The sequence below is a fragment of the Chiloscyllium plagiosum genome, unplaced genomic scaffold (assembly GCF_037043375.1).
Source record: "Chiloscyllium plagiosum isolate Xiang-an unplaced genomic scaffold, Cpla_swu_hap1 HiC_scaffold_24, whole genome shotgun sequence".
Lineage (NCBI taxonomy): Eukaryota > Metazoa > Chordata > Chondrichthyes > Orectolobiformes > Hemiscylliidae > Chiloscyllium > Chiloscyllium plagiosum.
The window spans coordinates 9562311-9583322 of record NW_028270162.1 but is presented as its reverse complement, the minus strand read 5'-3'; the positions used below and the strand labels follow the sequence as shown (position 1 = coordinate 9583322).

General features: G+C 39.4%; 1 protein-coding gene across 11 annotated transcripts in view; it reads right to left on the bottom strand.

Moving 5' to 3' along the window:
* The window catches only part of arvcfb (ARVCF delta catenin family member b), a 322810-nt gene that overhangs the window by 38805 nt on the left and 262993 nt on the right, over positions 1 to 21012 (bottom strand). For 10 of the 11 annotated variants that reach the window (XM_043715402.2, XM_043715409.2, XM_087999879.1 and 7 more), the window contains 3 exons: positions 20590 to 20761; positions 19859 to 19876; positions 16709 to 16780 (listed from right to left, as the gene is read on the bottom strand). In XM_043715402.2, coding sequence (XP_043571337.2) covers positions 16709 to 16780; positions 19859 to 19876; positions 20590 to 20761 — 262 coding nt within the window. The remainder of the gene's footprint in view (positions 1 to 16708; positions 16781 to 19858; positions 19877 to 20589; positions 20762 to 21012) is intronic. The other variant, XM_043715407.2, reaches the window with a different exon arrangement.

Genomic DNA, 21012 nt, shown 5'->3' with positions numbered 1-21012 from the left:
TGAACAGAATTGCTACATCTAATGCTTGTACTGCACAATAATAGCAGCAATACAGAGACTATGAAAGAAGAGAAAAGCCAATTAGCACAATCACTTCAGATGTGACAGTTACACTTAAAAGGGCCCAATATGATGTGACCACGCTTCACTGAGGAGATTGAACTGACATTTGTGAATTCTTATCATTCTGAGAAGTTATAATTAAGATTGGAATAGAAACAGCACAAGATTCCTTTCCATTTTGAGAGGTAACAACTCATGTAAAATAAGATGATATAATAGCTAGAATCTGGAAGTCCAACTTACACACTAATGTTAAATTCCTTGCCTTGAAGCCAAACTCCAACACTAACAACTTTAGCCCAAAGAACTGATATAATCAGCCTAAGTATTGAGATTTTCCCTCAAGCAAAAGCTCTGCAATGCACAATCCCAGGGATCTCAAAATTATACTGCAATATTTGCAATCAAATTCATAACATATTTGCTTGAAATTTTCAAATGGAGGCATTAGCTGATTTAAAAGACAACATAATGAGTAATTTTTTAAAAACTGCATAATGTTCATTCTATCATCCTAGAGCTGAATTTTTTAAATGCCAAATTCAGCACTGCCATTAGTCATTATATGGTTTAAATTCCTATAGAGCACTGACTCTCTTCAAAAGCACATGATTCAACCCCTTAAAAAAGTTACCAGCAATTGACTTAAGCCATGCAACCACAGAGAGCTCTGGACCAACATAATCAGAAAGGACTTGTGTTACCCTGTTCTTTCTATCCTTTCCCTTGCTTCAGTCTGCCAGTCATATTACATCAGAAATGAAATAACTATAAAATGATAGACTAACTATGATCAAAAACAGATGCCAATGAGTTTCTTCGGTAAATCAAATTCAAGTCTGTTCATGTAATTATTGGAGCTTCAACTTACTTCATTCAGGCCATGCCAATTGAATTGTGATGTTCTATAATGAATGAATACAATTAAATGCATGCCTCTCTATTTGCATTATTCCGTAATTTCCTGCACAAATTTAAATTAGAAGTATCCTTGGAAGATGCATTCAATGGGACTTCTGGTGGAATCTAAGCCTCAGATAGTACTTTCATTGTGGATTCTAGATCCTGACATAAATGTGTCCCCAGCAGATCAACAACTTGGGTCTTTCAGGTAAGTTGCATCAGAATTGCTGTTGTCTTTCCACAAATATGGATTATCTTTAAGAATTTAAAAGGTTTGTTTATAGGTTTGAGGGCTTTAATGTTGATACAAATTTCTCTAAAATCACCACAAGTCATAGTGTCATACAACACAGAAACAGACCCTTTCTGTCCAACTCGTCTTTGCTGACCAGATTTCCCAAATTGAACTAGCCCCATTTGGCTGCGTCTTGCCTATCTCCCTTTAAACCTTTCCTATTCATGTACCTGTCCAAATGTCTTTTAAAAAGTTGTAACTGTACCAGCCTCAACCACTTCCTGTGGCAACTCATCCCATATATACATCACCATCTGTGTGAAAATGTTGTCCCGTAGGTCCCTTTTAAATTGTGCCCCTATCACCTTAAACCTATGCTCTCTCGTTTTGAACTACCCAACTTTTGGAAAAAGACTGTAGCTAATTCACCTTATCTTGATGATTTTATAAACCTCTATAAAGGTCACCCCCCAGCCTCTTATTCTCTCGGGAAAAAAGTATCAGCTAATCCAGCCTCTCCTTATAACTCAAACCCTCCAGTCTCTGTAACATCCTTGTAAATCCTTTCTGTATCCTTTCCAGTTTAATAACAGGGTAATCTTGAATTTCTTGGTTCCACGATTCAGAACAACTGTCAAGCTGAGAGAGTTAATGAATTCTTGTGTACGTCTATAAGATTCATTTCATTTGATAATTACTTCATATTTTAATTGAATCCAGCCACGGTAAGTGCCAATTATATATTCTCTGGTGTGGAAGGTGCTCAAAGGAGAGAACTTAGATTTACATAACACCCTACAAATGTTCAGGCCATTTAAAGTGCTTCACAGTTAATTAAAAGTATCGCCCTTGTCATTATGTAGGTGAACACAGCAGGCAACATCAGGAGGGTTAGTGTCTACTAAAAGACAAATTAATCAATCTGTACCAGCTATCAACACTGGTCAGAACTTGCTGCCATTTGAACAGTGAACACCAGAAACATGGTGTGGACATGTTAGCCTACAAGATGCCTATTCACAAAGCAGCATTTCTTCCTATATTGCACTAAATTGTCAAGCTAAGCTCCACTAAACTCCTAGAATAAGACTTGCATTATCTAACAATGATACCAAATACGATATAAAGATTTAAAGAGGCTATTCATCCATTTCAATTTACCTACCTGGAAGGACCTCAAATACACATTTGAAGTCCTTCAATACTCTGAAAATTAAATGAATTATTCTTTTCATCGAATAATCAGATTGCCATAGTTTCTTTTAAGTCATGCTAGTCTTGCTAATCAGATATTCCCCAGCTTTAGATCTTCAGCATCAAAGATGCCCAATCTTCAACCAATTTGATTCACTTCACATACCAAGAAATGGCTGATGAAACAAACAATTTCGAGAAATTGCTGGTAACTTCCTGTGGTTAAAAATCAGGACAAAACCAACCTATAAATTACTATCCTATCAATCCAAACTCAGTCATTAAGTCTAAGTTAGGAATCACTGAATGAGTGCAATGCGGCAGCACTGCAAAAGAATAACCTGCTTTCTGACACTGTTTGGAATCCACCAAGGCAACTCAATTTCTGACCTCATTACAGCCTCTTTCAAACATCGGACAAGAGTTCTGAAGGAATGTCACTGGACTCTCTGGTTTGGCTTGGTTTTAGCAGCCTGGCTGTACACTTAAAACTGTCAGTTAATTGTGAAGCTGCTGGACCCAAAAGAAGCAGGTCCATGCTGATCCCCCTCCTCTCTGACATCTCTCCTCTAAGCCCTTGTGTTTGATTTTACCTTTTGTACAAGGGGCATTCATGGGAATTGTTACAAGCATCATTAAGATGCTTGACCGCACACCACTGGTGAGAACCGCTGCAAGAGGGTCACTATAAACAACTTTTAATCATCTGATAAAGACTTCACCCAAGTCAAAGTATAAAAAAAGGTATGGCTACCCGATCCCATCAAACGCCTTTTCTGCAACTACAGAGATCGCTAGTCCATGCACAGATTGTTGTTGACATGCTTGGATCACATTGAGTAAACTCCTGACATTATTAGATGATCTGTGGTCCTTTATAAAGCCTGTCTGGTCCTCCTTAACAATGGAAGGCAATACAGTTTCTAGCCTGAGTGCAGAGACTTAGGTAGAATTTTGAATCAACGTTCAAAAGTGAGATGGGCCGAAAGGAAGCACAATCCTCCGGGGCCTTCCCTTTTTTAAGATTAAGAGACACATTAACCTTCCTTAAAGTTGGCGGGAGGAGGCCCTGACTGTGCGAATCACTGAGCATCAGTCCTGACAGCGTGTTTATAAATTCTTTATAAAATTCACTGGGAAGTCTGTCAGGACCAGGCGCCTTTCTATTCTGGAGCTGCTTCATAGCCTACTGCACTAACAATAGGGCATGAACGATAGACTATTGTTCGGGGGCTACACCGGGAGATCCAGATTCCTGAAAAAGACTCCATCCTAACCCGCCCACCCTCAACTTTCAGATTGGTATAATTCAGTGTAAAATCTCCAAAATGCTGCGTTAATCCTTTTAGAATCACAAGTTAGGTTTCCAGCACTTTCTGTGATCAAAGTAATGGCTTGAGGGACACTTTTTCCTGGCAAGATATGCTAAGTACTTGCCCAGTTTATCACCATGCAGTTTATCACCTGAAGAAGGGCTTATGCCCGAAACGTCGATTCTCCTGTTCCTTGGATGCTGCCTGACCTGCTGCGCTTTTCCAGCAACACATTTTCAACTATCACCATGCTAAAACAACCTTTGTTTTGCAAAAGTAAGCTCCTTCTTAGCTATCTGAGAGCGCAAGGGGTTCAATGTGGGCCGAAGTGCTGTGATCGTCTGTAGCTTAACCAACAAAGACAGATCAATGTATGCCTTCTCGGCTGCCTTCAACAGTATTTCATGCAAACTTTGCTGCTTACCTTTCTGTCATTTCTTACTGGCAGAGTAGGAAATAACTAAGCCCCTGGCATACGCTTTAACAGTTTCCCAGAGAATGGATGGATTATTGGTCAAGCCTGAATTAATTTCTAGGAAAGCCTGAATTAATTGGAAAAGTACTCAATAAACTTGCTATCCTGAAGGCTGAACAGATACAATCGCCAGTGTCCCAAACCTGCTCTAGTATCCTTACTCTTGAGCACTGGAGCATGGTCAGAGATAGTAATATTACAATTGTACAGGATACTGCTGAGCTCAAGCATGCTGCAGGAGTGAAAAAGCGATTAATCCTGGTATGACATGTGTGCGAATTGGGGAAAAATAAACACAAAATCTCTGCCTGTCGGGTGGAAATGCCTCCAGATGTCCACTAACCCAGATTCCACACACAAACCCCTCAGGTGCTTAGATTGTAAAGGAGAAATCAGGAGGACTTTGAGCAATCTGTCTACCGTGGGATCTACTAGACAATTAAAATTCCTCTCATGATAATATGCCCAAATGCAAGATTAATCAGTTTATAGAATGCATCTACCAAGAATTTGAGGGGGTGGGCCAGGGGATAGTAAACATTTAAGATACCATATTCTTCCCCATTTATCAAGGCTTTTAAGGATTACAAATCTCCGATGTGTTTTTGATGCACTCTCGCACCTTAATTGGGAGATTCTTCCTAACAAGAACGGCCACTCCCCTGCTCCTGGTATTAAAAAAATGAGAATTAAGCCTGGTGATACCCATTCTGCTCCAATTTCAAATGCTCTTTATCATCTAGATGTGTCTCCTGCAAGGCGGCCACACCCACCATTTCCTTTTTAAGGCTGGAGAGTACCTTTATTGTCTTAACTGGTGAGTGGCTCCCCTTATGTTGCAGGTACACCATTTAAACACGTCCTTAGCCATAACATTCTATAGCAAAATTTCGAGGAATAAATCAAAATTACAAATCACTGAGCCTCAATGAAAGAAAATCCATAAAACACAAAAACTACGTACACCAAAAACCAAAACCACAGAGCGCCAAAGGCACTGATTAGGGGAATTTAGCCCCACTCAAAGGGGGCACACCTACACACCCCAAAATCCTATTCCTTACCAATATGACAAACAGTGTAGTTAAATACCAAAACCGGGTTTAAACTACCCGTAAATAAGCATCTAACCATCCCAACCACCTTTTTAACTCCTTCGAGCTATGGTAGAAGAATACGGTACCACAAACACAGGCAGAAAAAGGAAATAAGGAATGAATTGCAATATGAACAAATGAGTTAAAAGTAAATACACCACTCATCCCCTGATATAGCTTAATTTTAAATCAAAAGGTAAATACTGTCCATCCCAGAGCATATTTTAATACAACGTATTACCAAAAAAAAAAGAGACCACAACAGAACTTCCCTTAAGAAGGACAAACCTGCACAATGCTATTATACCTACTCAACTGTCCGGTCTAAGTTAACGAGTCCACAAAGTTTCTTGCTTTCTCTGGTGAGTCAAATAAGTGTACGGATCCATTAAAGATAAGCTGATGCATCGCTGGTTACCTTAGAAAGTACTGGATCCCAAGTGCTCTCAGTCTTTTCTTGATACCATCATTCGATTTCCTTTTCCATTCATTCTTCCCATTTCAGCCTCCAGGGAAGTAATTCCAGCAGCCACTTCTCAAAAGGATTCCACTGGCCGCTCACCTTCCTCCCCCTCTGGCAGACCGATGATGCGAAGATTCTTCCTCCTGTCCCAGTTCTCAAGATCATCGACCTGATCAAATAAAGCATGGACCTGCGTTTACAGGGCTTCAATCTTCGATGAATCGGTCTCGGCGTTCGACCTTGTCTAACCATTTCCTGAGGTCTCCAGCTGCTGTTCGTGCTTCTGTAGCGTAACAGAGATCGAGGCCAGCTTGATTTCAATCTGCTTTCTCAGCACCTCATGAGATTTGGCGAGCTCTGCGACCAAGGCCTGGTACGTAAGCAGGCTCGTCATTTCAGTAGATTGAGACGTGGCCCCGGACTCAAGCCAGCTCCCTCCTTTCTTTGGCATTTCCTCACAGCAAAAACGAAGGTAAGAGAAATTTTAATGTTCTTTGACTCTTTTACAGTATTTTGTAAGTAAAATGGCTTGACTGAGGTAGGCTGTAGCTCTGTCTGGCCAATGCTGTAGTGTGGAGCCCAACAACTTGATCCTTCTGGATCGTTGCCATCTTGGATGCCCCCCTTTCTAATCCATTCTTAGATGGCCAGAGAAATCCACTGGCAAAGTTCATGATATTTTGACTATTCTATGCATAAATGTTTGGCCTGCTGAAGGAACAAGTCATACTCTTTCAGATCAACTAAGCTACACCACTTCATTTTGCTTTTCTCCTTTTAAGGAACTCCTTAAAATCTACCTCTTTGATTAAACTTTTGGTCACCTGACCTAAGCCCCTCTCATATGGCTCAATCCAAGGGTTTTGTCTTATAATGATTCTGTGAAGCATCTTGGGAGGTTTTGATGTTAAGGACATATCAGCAACATAGAACTGTTGATTCTATATTGCAGTGCTTCCACACATCATTGTATTAAGATACAGAAGCTGCAAATTCTGAAATGTTTCAAATATTTAGCAAACATATCCAATTTCCACCAGTGGAATCTATAACAAGTTCTAACCAAGACTTTCCAGGTTATGTCCAGCAGTCAGGTTAACAATGCTGAGCAGATTAAGACTCAAATTTCTGGTCACATGAATCTATCAAACAATATCTGACGCGGATTCATGCAGAGAGTTATTAGGTCAGATTATTGAAAACTTGGCTAAAGGTTTTAAAGGACAAAAATATAAATTTCGGCAAAAGCTCAGCACGTCTGGCAGCATCTGTGCAGAAAAATCAGAATTAACATTTCAGATCCAGTGACACTTCTTCAGAACTGGTTTTGAATAGATTTTAATGACAGCATTGAAAGATGAAAGAAAGGTAGAGAGGTTTCAGAAAGAATTCCAAGAGTTCAAGAGCAGCTGAAGACATGACTTGCAACAGCGGAATCATTAACTGCTGCACAGTGGCTCAGTGGTTAGCACAGGTTCAATTCCAGCCTCAGGCGACTGTTTGTGTGGAGCTTGAACATTCTTCCAGTGTCTGTGTGAGTTTTCTCCCACAGTCCAAAGATATGCAGGTTTGATGAATTTGCCATGCTAAATTGCCCAGAGTGTTCAGGGATGTGTAGGTTACGTGCATTAGTCAGGGGTAAATGTAGGGTAATAGGGTAGGAGAATGGGTCTGGGTAGATTAACCTTCAGAGATTGGTGTGAGCTCGTTGGGCCGAAGGGCCTGTTTCTACACTGTAAGGACTCTAATTTGTATGGATTCTAAAATCCAGCAGCCAGAATTGAGTGTGCTGATACTGGAGAGCTTTAAAACTGGAGGAAATTGAAAAGGTTAGAAAAAGCGAAGCCTTGGAGAGATTTGAAAAGAAGAATGAGAAATTTAAAAGCAAGATTAATTTGAAGGCAATCTAAGTAAGTTAAAGTTAAAAAGCACACAACACCAGGTTTTTCGTCCAGTGTCACGGAAATGTGATGATGTCACGGCAACCGCTGCAAGACATGTCAATGTCTCAACATGGTTACCACTATTCCACGTGAGGCACCTCCCACCATGTAAACGGTGAGCACTCATGTGACCTGGCAATGTTGTCTCTCTCATACGCTGTAGGCAAGGCTGCCCTGAGGCATGGTAAATTGGTTAGAGCGAGCAGACGCTACAACAGATGAATGGACACTGCACAACAATACCAGCCAGGAGTGTTCTCTCCCAGTCGGGGAACACTTCAATGGTCTGGGCCATTTGGCCTCAGACCTTCGGGTGACCATTCTCCAAGGTGGAGTTCGGGACAAGCAACAACGCAGAACAGTCAAGCAGCAGCTGATAAGCAAGTTCGGTACCCATGCGAATGGCCTCAACTAGGTCCTTGGGGTCATGTCACACCACAGGTGACCCCACTGCACTATACATACATACACATGTACACACACACACACACACACACACACACAAATTTATGGGATGCATTTGTTTTTGCAGAACTACATTTTATTGCTCAAAAACTGCATGATCCATGTAAAACTCTAAATCCCACTTTAGAAATAGAACCAGTCTAACTCGACATTGGGACACAGACAGACCTTACACCTTAAAGCATTGTCTGAGCTAAGATGTCACTTATTGTTAGGCAGGCCAGACCTACCTTGAGAATGTAATTTAAAAGTAGTTCTGGGATTTATATATTAAATAACATATTTACATATTAAAGATGAAAGACTTGATCTAAAATTGTCTAATGCATCATCACATCTCCATGACACTGTACTCATTTGGCAAGAAATTCTGTGTCTTATGATCTTATTCTCCACAACCACCGGAGGAAGAAGCAGCGCTTCGAAAGCTAGCGCTTCCAAATAAACCTGTTGGACTATAACCTGTTGTGTGATTTTTAACTTTGTCCACCCCAGGCCTACATCAGCACCAAGTCATAAGTCAGTTAATAGGAACTAAGCGTGAGTTATAGGCATACTCAGAGATTTGAACAACCAGAGTTGCATGGGGCAGAACACAGACTACAATTTCAAAGCAAACCTTGTCAGAAGAAACTAGAGCATCAAAGGCATGTAAGCAAATAACAGATGATGATCAAGTCTGAAATCTAGACCCCCTTGGTTGTCGAGAAAAATACAGGGGAAGATCGAAAAGAAAACCAAAGCTTTGATTGTCACAAAGAATTCAACACCGCAGACAGTCTAGAGGAGTTATTGAAAGTACACGGATCATGTTTTAAAAAAAAAATCAATGATAGGGAATATCAGTAAGCAAGATAAAGGGAAGAAAAAGTATATAACAGCAAATGAATAATTAAGAAAGAAGTGGGACCTACCAGAGATGAAGGACGGAATCTGTGTGAAGACGAAGAGGGTATGGGAAGAATTTTAATAATTCAAAGAGGAAAGGGATGATGCAAATATAGTAATTCAAGAGGTGCAGTGTGAAATATTGGACAGAATAATAACAGTGAGTGAAGTAGTATTATAGAATCATACAAGCTTTAGTGTGGAAACAGGCCATTTGGCCCACTGAATTCATACCAACTCTCTGAACAGCAGCCTAACCTAGCCTGAATAAATACCTCACTGAGATCAGGTTTTAAAACACAATTAACAAGGTTGCCAAATAAACACAATTGTGGGTTTATAATCAAAACAAACTTTATTCAATAATAATGCAATAACTAGTTAACACACACGCAGTTAGTAATATACAAGTATAAATGCTTATCCCTACAAGTATCTTCGAAACACAAGCAAACAAAACCCACTTCAAGAAAAGAAGCTCACCAAATTGATTCCAGGGACAGCAGGAATGAAATAGGAGTAAACAAAGTGAGTCAGTTAAGATTGTATTCACTGGAGCTTAGGAGGTGGTGTTTGGGGAGTGTTGATGGTGATAAAAATCCATAGAAAGCCAGGGTTTCTAGGCAGGTTAGAAGCAGAAAGGATGTTCCCAATAGGAGCAGTGTCCAGAACCAGGAATCATTATTTAAGGATAAGGGGGTGGACCTTTGAGGACTGAGATTAGGAGAAAATTCTTCACACATAGTAAATTGCATGGACTCGTTATTCTATGACAGAAAACGCTTGAAGCCAAAACATTATCTACCATTTCCTTGAAAACAATGTGCTTGTAGCTAAAGAGATTGAGAGATTTTTTTTTGGGGGGGGGGTGAGAGGAGGAGGAGGGTTGGATGAGGGTACTGAACTCAATGGGGGTATCCATCATCATAACGAAGGGCACACTAGGCTGGAGAGATTGAATGGCCTGCTCCCAGAGACTTCTATGCAAGATTTCTCTGTATGGCCAAAGTCATCCTGCCCCACCCCCCAATACCAAGCCAATATCTTACACAGTATATTTTTGTCTTTGAGGACATGATGTTCCAGAGTCTGTTGTTACTCTAATGTTCTGCACCTGTGGTCAACTCATGCACAGTTGCCTCTGAAGTCTGACAGACACAACTTGTTCAGTAAATACAATCCTGTGATATTCTTTCGGAAGAAAAAAAGGTTTCATCCTGAACTAGTGCAGAGTGTTTTCTTTTTGAAAATGGAAGATCAGTAGCAAGCATCCTTCCAACTCAGCTGGTTCTAAGCAGGCTTCCCTGCACCCCAACAGATAAATATAAGAACCTTTTCAAAGCAGTCACTTTTCTAAAAAGGCCCAGCAGCAGACTGCAGCAAAGCAAGCATTATCACTGGTCATGTGATTTCTAGGAAACCTGGTTTAAAAATAATTTCGACATCGACAAAGAATTTTCAATGACCTCTTTTAAAAGAAAAGGCTCCAAGTGAATCCACAAAACTTTAAATACACAAGTCCTCAAATAATATTAAATAAGTATCATGTTAAATGACAAACTGAATTTACAAGACAGACACCAAGGCACCATTCGTCATTTTTGTTTACCAAACACAGTCATAAAATAAAAGGTAAATATATTTTTATTTAAATAATTTGATTCCACACAAAATGCCTGAACAAAAAAATTAAACTTTAATTTAGAAGAGATAATATCATCTGGTTTTGCAAAACAATTGTGTCTGGATGTTAAAATACTGGAACTTGTTGATTTAGATAACTTATGTGGCATTATTGGGTCAATTAAGACAATATAATTATACATTTAGAATCCCTACAGTGTGGAAACAGGCCATTTGGCCCAACAAGCCAACACCAACCCTCTGAAGAGTAACCCACCCAGACCCATTGCCCATCCCTATTACTCTGCATTTACCCCCTGACTAATGCATCAAACTGACACATCCTTGAACATTATGGGCAATTTAGCATGGGCAATTCACCTAACCTGCACTTCTTTGGACTATGGGAGGAAACCCGGAGCATCTGAAGGAAACCCACGCAGACACTGGGAGAATGTGCAAACTCCACACAGATAGTTGCCTAAGGCTGGAATCGAACCCGGTCCCCAGGGCTGAGAGGCAGCAGTGCTAACCAATGAGCCCCATGCTACCCGATGGCATTTCAAACAAATTCATCTTTAATTACAAAGTAAGGACAATTTCTTAAATTTTTGATCATCTTTCTTAACACCAACCAAAAACTGAAAGAACTGTGAATGCTGTAAATCAGAAACAAAAACAAAATTTCCGAGGCTTGCTGCAGTGGTCCAGCAAAGCTCAGCACAAACTGGAAGGACAGCACCTCATTTTCTGTTTGGGGATGCTGCAGCCTTCTAGACTTAATATTGCATTCAATAATTTTAGGGCTTGAATTCTCCCATGTCCTCGCCCCTAACCCCACACACCAGACTTGGTTATCACAGTCTGCCATTACACACTACCTATTGTTCACCACTAACAGTCTCTGTTAACAGCTTTTATCCTCCCAGCCAAATCATTATTCACTCCTCTGGATTAGTGGTGCTGGAAGAGCACAGCAGTTCAGGCAGCATCTGAGGAGCAGTAAAAATCGACGTTTTGGGCAAAAGTCCTTCATCAGGAATACCTTGGGCTCTATCCCAATCTATCTTTTATCCTTACCCCCTCGCCCCACCCATCTGCATTTTCCAAGCTGCCATCAGTTCTGCAGAAGGGTCACTGGACCAGAAACGTTTCCTCTAATTTCGCTTCACAGATGCTGCCAGACCTGCTAAGCTTTTCCAGCAACTTCTGTTTTTGTTTCTTAACATCAATATGTATTTATTTAGGACATTTTACTTCACTGCAGAGTTAATCCTCAATCAACTGGGCAGCACGGTGGCACAGTGGTTAGCACTGCTGCCTCACAGCGCCAGAGACCCGGGTTCAATTCCCGCCTCAGGCGACTGACTATGGAGTTTGCACATTCTCCCCGTGTCTGCGTGGGTTTCCTCCGGGTGCTCCGGTTTCCTCCCACCATCCAAAGATGTGCAAGGTCAGGTGAATTGGCCATACTAAATTGCCCGTAGTGTTAGGTAAGGGGTAAATGTAGGGGTATGGGTGGGTTTCGCTTCGGCGGGTCGGTGTGGACTTGTTGGGCCGAAGGGCATGTTTCCACACTGTAATCTAATCTAAATCTAAACTCCACACAGCTTAATTATGATGAAAGAACTGTACAAACTAAATTTACAACAGCTATCACCGGCTTGGAGTGGTAGAAAATACCACAAAACACCATTTCCACATAATCTACTGCTTTCTACTTAAATTAAGCCATCTGGTCTGTTCCCATTATCAGACAGTCCCCCAGAATCTCAACATTACAGTGCAGGAGTCATGTCTGCATAGCCTTTCATAACATTCTTCTGCCTTTCCCTTGAATTTTGCCCATTTCTTTTCAGCTCATAGTCCAAACCAGCCTCAACTGCACCCAACATATTTTAAATATGAATTTTGTCTCCTGTTATTATCACTGTTTTACATTCGCTAATGAAGTTTGCCATGTTAAACCAGTGTGTGAATTCTTTTAACTCAAAAGTTACCTCCCATAAATACATTTGTGCCAATTCTAGCTTATGCCACCTTGTTACTTATATACTGTGGGAATGTTGACTAAACACCATCAATTTTCACAACTTTATTAGATATCCCCTTAGACATGATGTCTCATGTTAGTAAAAGGTCTAGCTTTTAAATCTATCTTGATTATTATGCCATTTATCCCTGGCATCAGTCCAGTGAACTTCTGACATTCTTTATATAATGACGTTGTGGCCGAAAGCATGCTAACTACAAATTTTTCATCATATTCTTTTATTTCTTATTATTTAATATCCCTGCATATCAAATATTGATTCAATGGGCCTTTCACACCTGCAATTAAGTCTGTATGTCTCCGTTTCCCCCAAACTTGACAATTATGAGATTCAAATCAGTATAGCTTTTATTCTGGTTTTACCCAAAATATATTTCATAACTCTCTGCACTGAATTACACCTGCCCCTTTAAAACACATCCTATTTTGACAGTTTCTGCGAAATGCTGGCTTTTGTTGACAATTGACGAATGGACTCCAAATGATCTTCACTGGTTACCTGCTCTTTTAGGTTACAATAAGTGCTTTAAGCTTGTTTAACTTGTTATATTAAACAAAATCAATCATTCAGAACACAATACTGCCATAAGCATAGAAGACAGGAGCAGGAGGAGTCATTCGGCCCTTTGAGCCTGCTTCACCATTCATCATGATCATGGCTGATCATCCAACTCACTAGCCTAATCCTGCTTTTGCCCCATAATGTTTGATCTCATTTGCCCCAACTGCAATATCTAGCCGCCCTCTTGAATACATTCAATGTTTTGGCATCAACTACTTCCTGTGGTAATGAATACCACTGGCCTGCCACTCTTCTCCGTCCTAAATGGTCCACCCCAAATCCTCAGACTGTGACCCCTGGTTCTGGACACACCCACCATGGGTACATCCTCTCTGCATCTACCCAGTCTACTCCTGTTAGAATTTAAGGCTCCATGAAATCTCACCTCATTCATCTGAACTCCAGCTAAAACAATTCTGACCTCGTTAACCTCTCCTCACATGTCAGTCCTGCCATCTCTGGAACCATCTGCTGCACCTGCATGCTTACCTTCAGCAACTGGTGCACAAGGACACCCAGGTTCTCTGCACACTCCCCGCTTCCAATTTACAGCCATTCAGGTAGTAATACGTCATCTTGTTTTTGCTTCCATAATGAATAACCTCACATTTATCTAAAATATACTGCATAGATTTCCCCACTCACCCAACCTGTCCAGGTTATGCTGAAGGATCTCTGCATCCTCACAGTTCACCCTCCCACTCAAATTAGTATTATCTTCAAACTTTGAGATGTTACCTTTTGTGCTCTCATCCAAATCATTAATATATATTGTGAATAGCTGGGGTCTCAGCACCGATCTCTGAGACACCCAACTAGTTACTGCCTGCCAATTTGAAAAGGACCCATTAATTCCTATTCTTTGTTTCCTCTCTGCAAACAAGCTTTCTATCCATCTCAATACACTCCCCCAATCCCATGCTCTTTAATCTTGCACAATAATCACTTATGCAGGACTTTGTCAAATGTTTTCTGAAAGTCCCAATATACCATGTCGAATGACTCCCTCTTGTCAACTCTACTTGTTACATCTTCATAGAATTCCAACAGATTTGTCAAGCATGATTTCCCATTCACAAATCCACGCTGGCAGTCTTTTCCCGTCCATGCTTTCTAAATGCTCCACAATAAAGTCCTTGACAATGAATTCGAAAATTTTCCCCACTACCAATGTTTGGCTTACCTTCCTTTTTGAATATTGGAGTGACATCAGCTACCCTCCAGATTGTAGGGACTGTTCCAGAATCGAAAGAATCAGTTATTAGATTACTGTCTAGCAAATTACTTTTTGAAAAGGAGAACTGAAGTCTCTCAAAAAACATATTACTATTTAAAATCAATTTTCTTGGAAGACCAAAGAAAAGAATTCCACTACAGAAAGTGAACTCTTCAGTTTGTATGTTGCAAGCACAGGCTCTGCTTTATATAAATCACTAAAGGCACATGTTGTTTGATTCCATCAGTCACCTGGCCTACAAACCTGGTATTTACTGTATGATGTGATTTTGGCAATTGGTCAACACCGACTGAATAATCCCAAATGTATAAAGTTACACTAACAGACAAGTTAAAATTATTGGGCAAATATGCGCAGTAATGCTTGCAAGAAGTAACGTACATTCAAAACAGGGACCCATTCTCCGCAAATAAAAGGAGACATTCAAGCTTTGGATGAAGCTAATTACCAGAAACCTGAGGAACCTACACTTCCCATCACTTTTTCCATGTAATGCCTTGGCCAATCAGAGTCAACTTTCCAACTGATCAGCAAAATAGTTGTTATCATATGTGATTCTTTGTTATGATGAATCCAAGGTGAAGGCGCTTTGGAAGTGTCATCTTTTAAAATATTCTCTCACTATCTCGCTTAATCTGAGGTTTCACAAACCTTCTTGACGGTGGTGTCTATGGCACCCTTACTACATGAAAACAGATGCAAGATATATTTGTTGAGAAATACAAATAACCTCTGCTTCCACAAATAGCCTATATTTTTGGTTCTAAAGATGACTTACACCTTTGTTACTTGTCTGCATACTCCAGGTATTGATAAAATCACCTTTGTATTTTTAGTGGTTTTGCTTTTCATACCCTCCTTCTGATTCCATAATTTTCTTTTAAATTCATCCTAACCTCTTTTAAATTCATCTTTCCTTCTCCAGGCTTTCTGCATGAGTCCTCGGTTTCAGTCATAAGCATTCCTTTTCTCTTCATAGTCTACTTTAAGATCCTTGGCATCGAAGAGGATTATGGCTTTGTTAATTACAATTTGATCAGTTTAATGATCTGGCTTAAAGGAAACATATGCACACTATCACATTCAAATGCTGCTTTGTTAGTTGCAAATTTAATTGATGTTCCTCTAAATAAAAGTAGCTGGAAATGCTAAATTGTCTTCTCGTTAATACAAAAACTAACAGCATTGTAGAATTGTGTACATAAAGATTCAAGTGTGCAATGCTTTACCTTCTATATTCAAACTATTTCAGCAATGCATTTCAAAGAAATACTTCAGATTACAGCCTTAGATTGGTTAATCTTGCAGGATTCCATACGAAAGTCAAAATTTCTTTCCTAACGAAGTTCAGAACACACATATTGCTGAGCTCCAGTCTTTGCGCACAAAAAGCAATCAATGGTATATGTATTCATGGGTTCTAATAAAATTGCAAATGAGCCAAAGCTTTAGCAAGTAACAGAGTAAGTACAAGTCTGAGTGGACTGAAAATAACAACTTTTTCTTCCCTATCCCAATTTTTAACTAATGAATAATGAAAAATAAGAGAAAAATGAGTGAAGACAGAAAGGAGGTGTATTAAGATTCTTACTATTCAAAGAGCCACCTTTATTGGTAACTTCTCATGGAATTTTTAAAAAATACTAAGAAGAGTATAGGGACAACTGGGGAACAGGGAGCCAATTGGTGATGGTACGGGGACTATTGAGCCTAGCTACACAGAAAATTATTAGTCACATTATCTCACAAATGAAGATCAACTGATTGAGCACAGATCTTGAAGCAATCCAGAAACAGTCCTACCGTTAGTATAAATTCACTCAGTCATATGGAAGCTAAGATAATCAAAAAGTGCAAAATACTCTTGCTAATATGATGCCTGTCATTTATCAAGACTCATCTTCATCCTTTTCTGGTGTTTGTATTTATTATTTCTTCTTGATCTGTTTGTGTATTTTTTTTCTTCCAGTGCTAACACATTAAGTTCACTGTTTGGATTAAAATTGGCAAATGTGGAGAGTGCACAAAACAGCCTATTGTTTACACTGAGCGTCACTTTAGAAAAGAACATTTTCAGAATGGCTTAGAAACCTTTATCTGCTGTACGAAATAGTGGGAAAAGAATGAGAAACAATTGAAATGGATTTCTAGCAGGCACAACAATGTCAGATATTTCAGCATACATGCAATTTACCTTGCACTGGTTCTGTACGCTTTGGCAAGTCCAAAGTATCAAAATTTTTGTCAGCATCTGCATTTCTTTTACCTGAGCAAGGAAAAGATAAGCAAAGAAAGGCAGTTACCAGACTGATGTCATTTTAGAGAACATTCATAAGAGTAATTAACATATTTTCAATTCAAAACACCATGTCTGATCAACACTAAAAAGTTCAATAAATCCTGTGCAAAGGATTACATTACATACACTATTTAATGTTAAAACTAGATGTTTTGAGAGTAGGCCTTGAGCCAGTTCTGCCATTCAATTAGAACATGGCTTATTTCTATTTCAATGCAATTTACTTACCATCGCTCCTCAATAAATTTGCCCAACAATCAAACTTAATCGTGAAATGCTCATTCAACTAGATCTTAAAAAGCACTGGGGTTGCAAGAGGAGGTTAAATGAAGTATTGCCACAAATAATCCCTCCTAACTCACTAAAAGACATTCTACCATTGACAAAAGCAAATTACTGCGGATGCTGGAATCTGAAACCAAAGGAGAGAATGCTGGAGAATCTCAGCAGATCTGACAGCATCTGTAAGGAGAGAAAAGAACTGATGTTTTGAGTCTAACTGACCCTTTGATCCTCTGACTCAAAACGTCAGCTCTTTTCTCTCCTTACAGATGCTGCCAGACCTGCTGAGATTTTCCAGCATTCTCTCTTTTGGTTTCTACCATTGACAAAGTTCGAAACAGAAGTGGAATGGAATACTTGCCTGGATGCGGGAAGCTCCAACTCAAGAAATTAGGCACTATTCAAGACAAAGCAGTCAACTTGATTGACATTTGATCCAACAGCTCCCTTCCATATTTTGAGACGTTATACCTAAATTGAGTCGAACTAGGGAATTATGTAACTACCACAACTTAATCTTTTTTGCTGTTCAGTCCCTATGCATCAATGAGCTCTGCAATGGGTAAGGCCAGACACTAAGGTGGTGGTGTTTGAATCGAGTAGATGAGTATGTTAGAGGTTGTGCACTTTTGTGTGATGTCTCAAATTCACCTCTTTCCAGAACCCGAAGTATCTCCATGTTTGAGTGCCTTACTGAATAAGTCTTCACTATTGTGGTTTGACCCAAGCCAAGGTCTCCCATTAGCCAGCATATATACTTGAGCTATTTAGGAACATTTTGAGGACATTTATAAAGTCTTCCTGCTGCCTTCCCAAGAGTCTCCTGTCATGGATTTATTCAGAGAAGATCAACTGCTTTAAGATCAATATTCCCTGTAGTTGTTTTTTCTGCTGTGCAGACCTTGAAGGTCTGTGCATGGCAGCAACATCTGGAAGTGGAACTCCACAGTGCCTGCATGACCACATAACTTGGAGGAAACATTATTCGATAGTCTGGTGTCATGTATATGAACCAGACTGCCAATGGAGCATGCTTCAAGTTGAAAGTTATTGGGAGAAAGAATAATGTGAAGTTGAGGCCACAGTCAGAATGGCCCACTCCTGCTCCTAATTTGGATGCACATTTGAACGATTAGCCAGTCAATGCTGGGTCAGTTGACATTGTAGAGAACATTTGCTGTTGGACCGCATTTCTCGCCACTGAATTTAGAGAATCTTGCAAAAGGCACCATAGGCAGTACATCTCAAGTACTCTAAGGTGCCCAACATTGGTTGTCTTAGTCATTCAGGTATTTCGGAACAGAAAGATCACTGTTGCCTCTTAAACTGTGACCTTGGTCCTAGATTTATAATTGTCACCTTCAGAAATCTTTTCCTCAGTTGGCTGATGGTTGAGCTGCCCTGTTGGAGGTGAAGAATTTAATTGTCTAGGTAAGCTTCTATCCAGAGAAGGTTCCCAAGGTAAGGAAAATTGTCCATGCTTTCCTTATTAAAGTATGATACTAATCCATATTGTAATATTTTTCAATCACTTCAATGGTAATTCCAATATCACATCAACAGGAAATAAATGAGGAGCAAATGAAGATTTAACAGAAGCAATGGAGTAGTAGTCACTGAACTCTGAAAACTTTGCACCAATTAGATAATGGCTGATCATCTACCTCAAAAAGTTACTTAATCACAGTATCCTCATAACCTTGGCGTCTTAGTGTCCAGAAACCTATCAATTTCTGTCTTCACAAGCTCAATAATTGAACTTCCAGAGACCTCTTGGATAGAGCTTTCCAAAGGTTCACCACTCTCACAAATGAAACATTCCTCCTCATTTCAATCTTAAGCAGCCTTCTCTTTATTCTGGGATAAGTTTGGTGAACTCTTGTTACATTCCCTCTCTGGAAAGTACATTCTTTCTTGTACAAGGAGACCAGAAGTACTCTATACTCCAAGTGAAATCTCACTAAGGCTCCACAGAAGTATAACAAGGAACCTTTAGTTCTACTTACAATAGAGGGCAATATACCATTTGCCTTCCTAATTCCTTGGAGGATCCGAACTCTAAACTTTGGTGACACATAAGCAAGTCCCTTCGGTTATCAGTTCTTCCCTGCCTCCCACCATTTAAGTATTACTGTTTCTTTTTGCTTTCCTACCAAACAATTGTTGCTACGTCATATTTGTTCACAAAGTATTCCACCTGCCAGATTTTGTGCATTGAAGTAGCCTGGGGAAGCCACCTTGAAGCCTCTTTGCTTTCTCCTTTAACTCACATTCCCATCCAATTTTCTGTTATCAGCAAATTTGGATGTGTCACATTTGGTGCCACATTCAAATCAATGAATTGTGAACACTTAAGTCCTCAAAATTTATCCTTGTGGGACCCCACAAGAACGAACCTGCTATCCTGAGAATGACCAATTTATTTCCAGTCTCTGCTTTGGTCTCAATCCATACTACATGCTCCAATTTTGTTTATCAGCTCTAGTATAGGGCCTTATGCAAAGCTTTTCAAAATCCAAATATATCACATCCATTGATTACCCTTTACCTGTGCAACAAGTGACATTCTCAAAAAAGAATTTGATAGGTTTGTCAAAAATGATATCCCTTTTATAAACCTTCATTAATTGTCTGGTCATATTATTTTCTAACACTCTGCCTATCATAACCTTCATAATAGACTTCTACACTTGCTATTCTACAAATGTCAAAACTAACAAATCTCCATTCTTTCCTTCAAAAGAAAACCAAAAGCAGACTTACCTTGATTAAACCATTCCTCTAAATGGAGAAAGAGCAGCCAAGAAAAGTATAGAGAAGAAAGGAATAGTCAAATCGGACATGAAAAGTAGCAAAATTCACTAAATCAGAAAACACAATTTCTCTCCTTATCTGCCTAATGGTGCTTTTTTAATATTGCCATAAGGACTTGCTTTTTGTCAGGTCATTAAGATCATATAATGTATCAAGCTATTTCCAATCCCACTTGAGTTTTATCAGTTTAAGAGCTTGATGATCAAGATGAAAATCAAGAACAAAACACCGACAAACTGCTTATTTAATACCGATCATTATTAAAACGACGATGGAATATAACACTCTCTGCGAGATTATCCGTGTGGTACTACTCAAAACACTGTTTGGCCATTGCACACAATTGCATACATACACTAGAAAGGCAGGCAATGAAAATGAAAGGACTGGAGATAAAGCAGGAGAGGGGGTTGGGTTTCTGGCCTAGCTAAGGTGAATTCAAGGTTTCACGTTTCAACACAATCTTTAAAAGAAATTTGCTGAAATATTTCAGATGTCAATTCAGATACAACAGTGAACTATTCTTTCTTTGCAATGAAAAAGCAAATTTTATCATTCGTAGCAATCAGATATTATGGTAATTCAACTCTCATTAATTGAACAAGAATAGTGACATGAAGGTAATACTCCCATATTACATGCTACAAGTTAATTCTAGATTTTTGCTGTCACGGAATTACCTTTTGCCTTCTTTCCACCAAAGCAACCAGAATCATCTTTTTTCTTCTTCTGAGCGCTTCCTGTTCCAGTTTGTTGGTCAGTTACTGGTTCTCTGAATTTATCAGCTCCAGGTACTTCTCTATGCACTTGATAGGAGAGGTTTCTCATAATGCATACACAATTCTCAACTGACTATTAAACAAAAACAATTAAATTTCCATCAGAAACATAAAGCAATACATTTCAACTGGATTGATACTGCCATGGCTATTTCCTCACAGAACCTTCATAACTTGAAAACAAAAAAAACTTGTTATTCCAACAATCAACCCAGTTCCAAAAGTTAAGGCCAGTACCAAATATTCCAAACCATCTGGTAACCTTGGTCATATAATTTTGTGAAATAAATCTTAGATAACTTTAATTCTGTTTGTTTTGTTCAT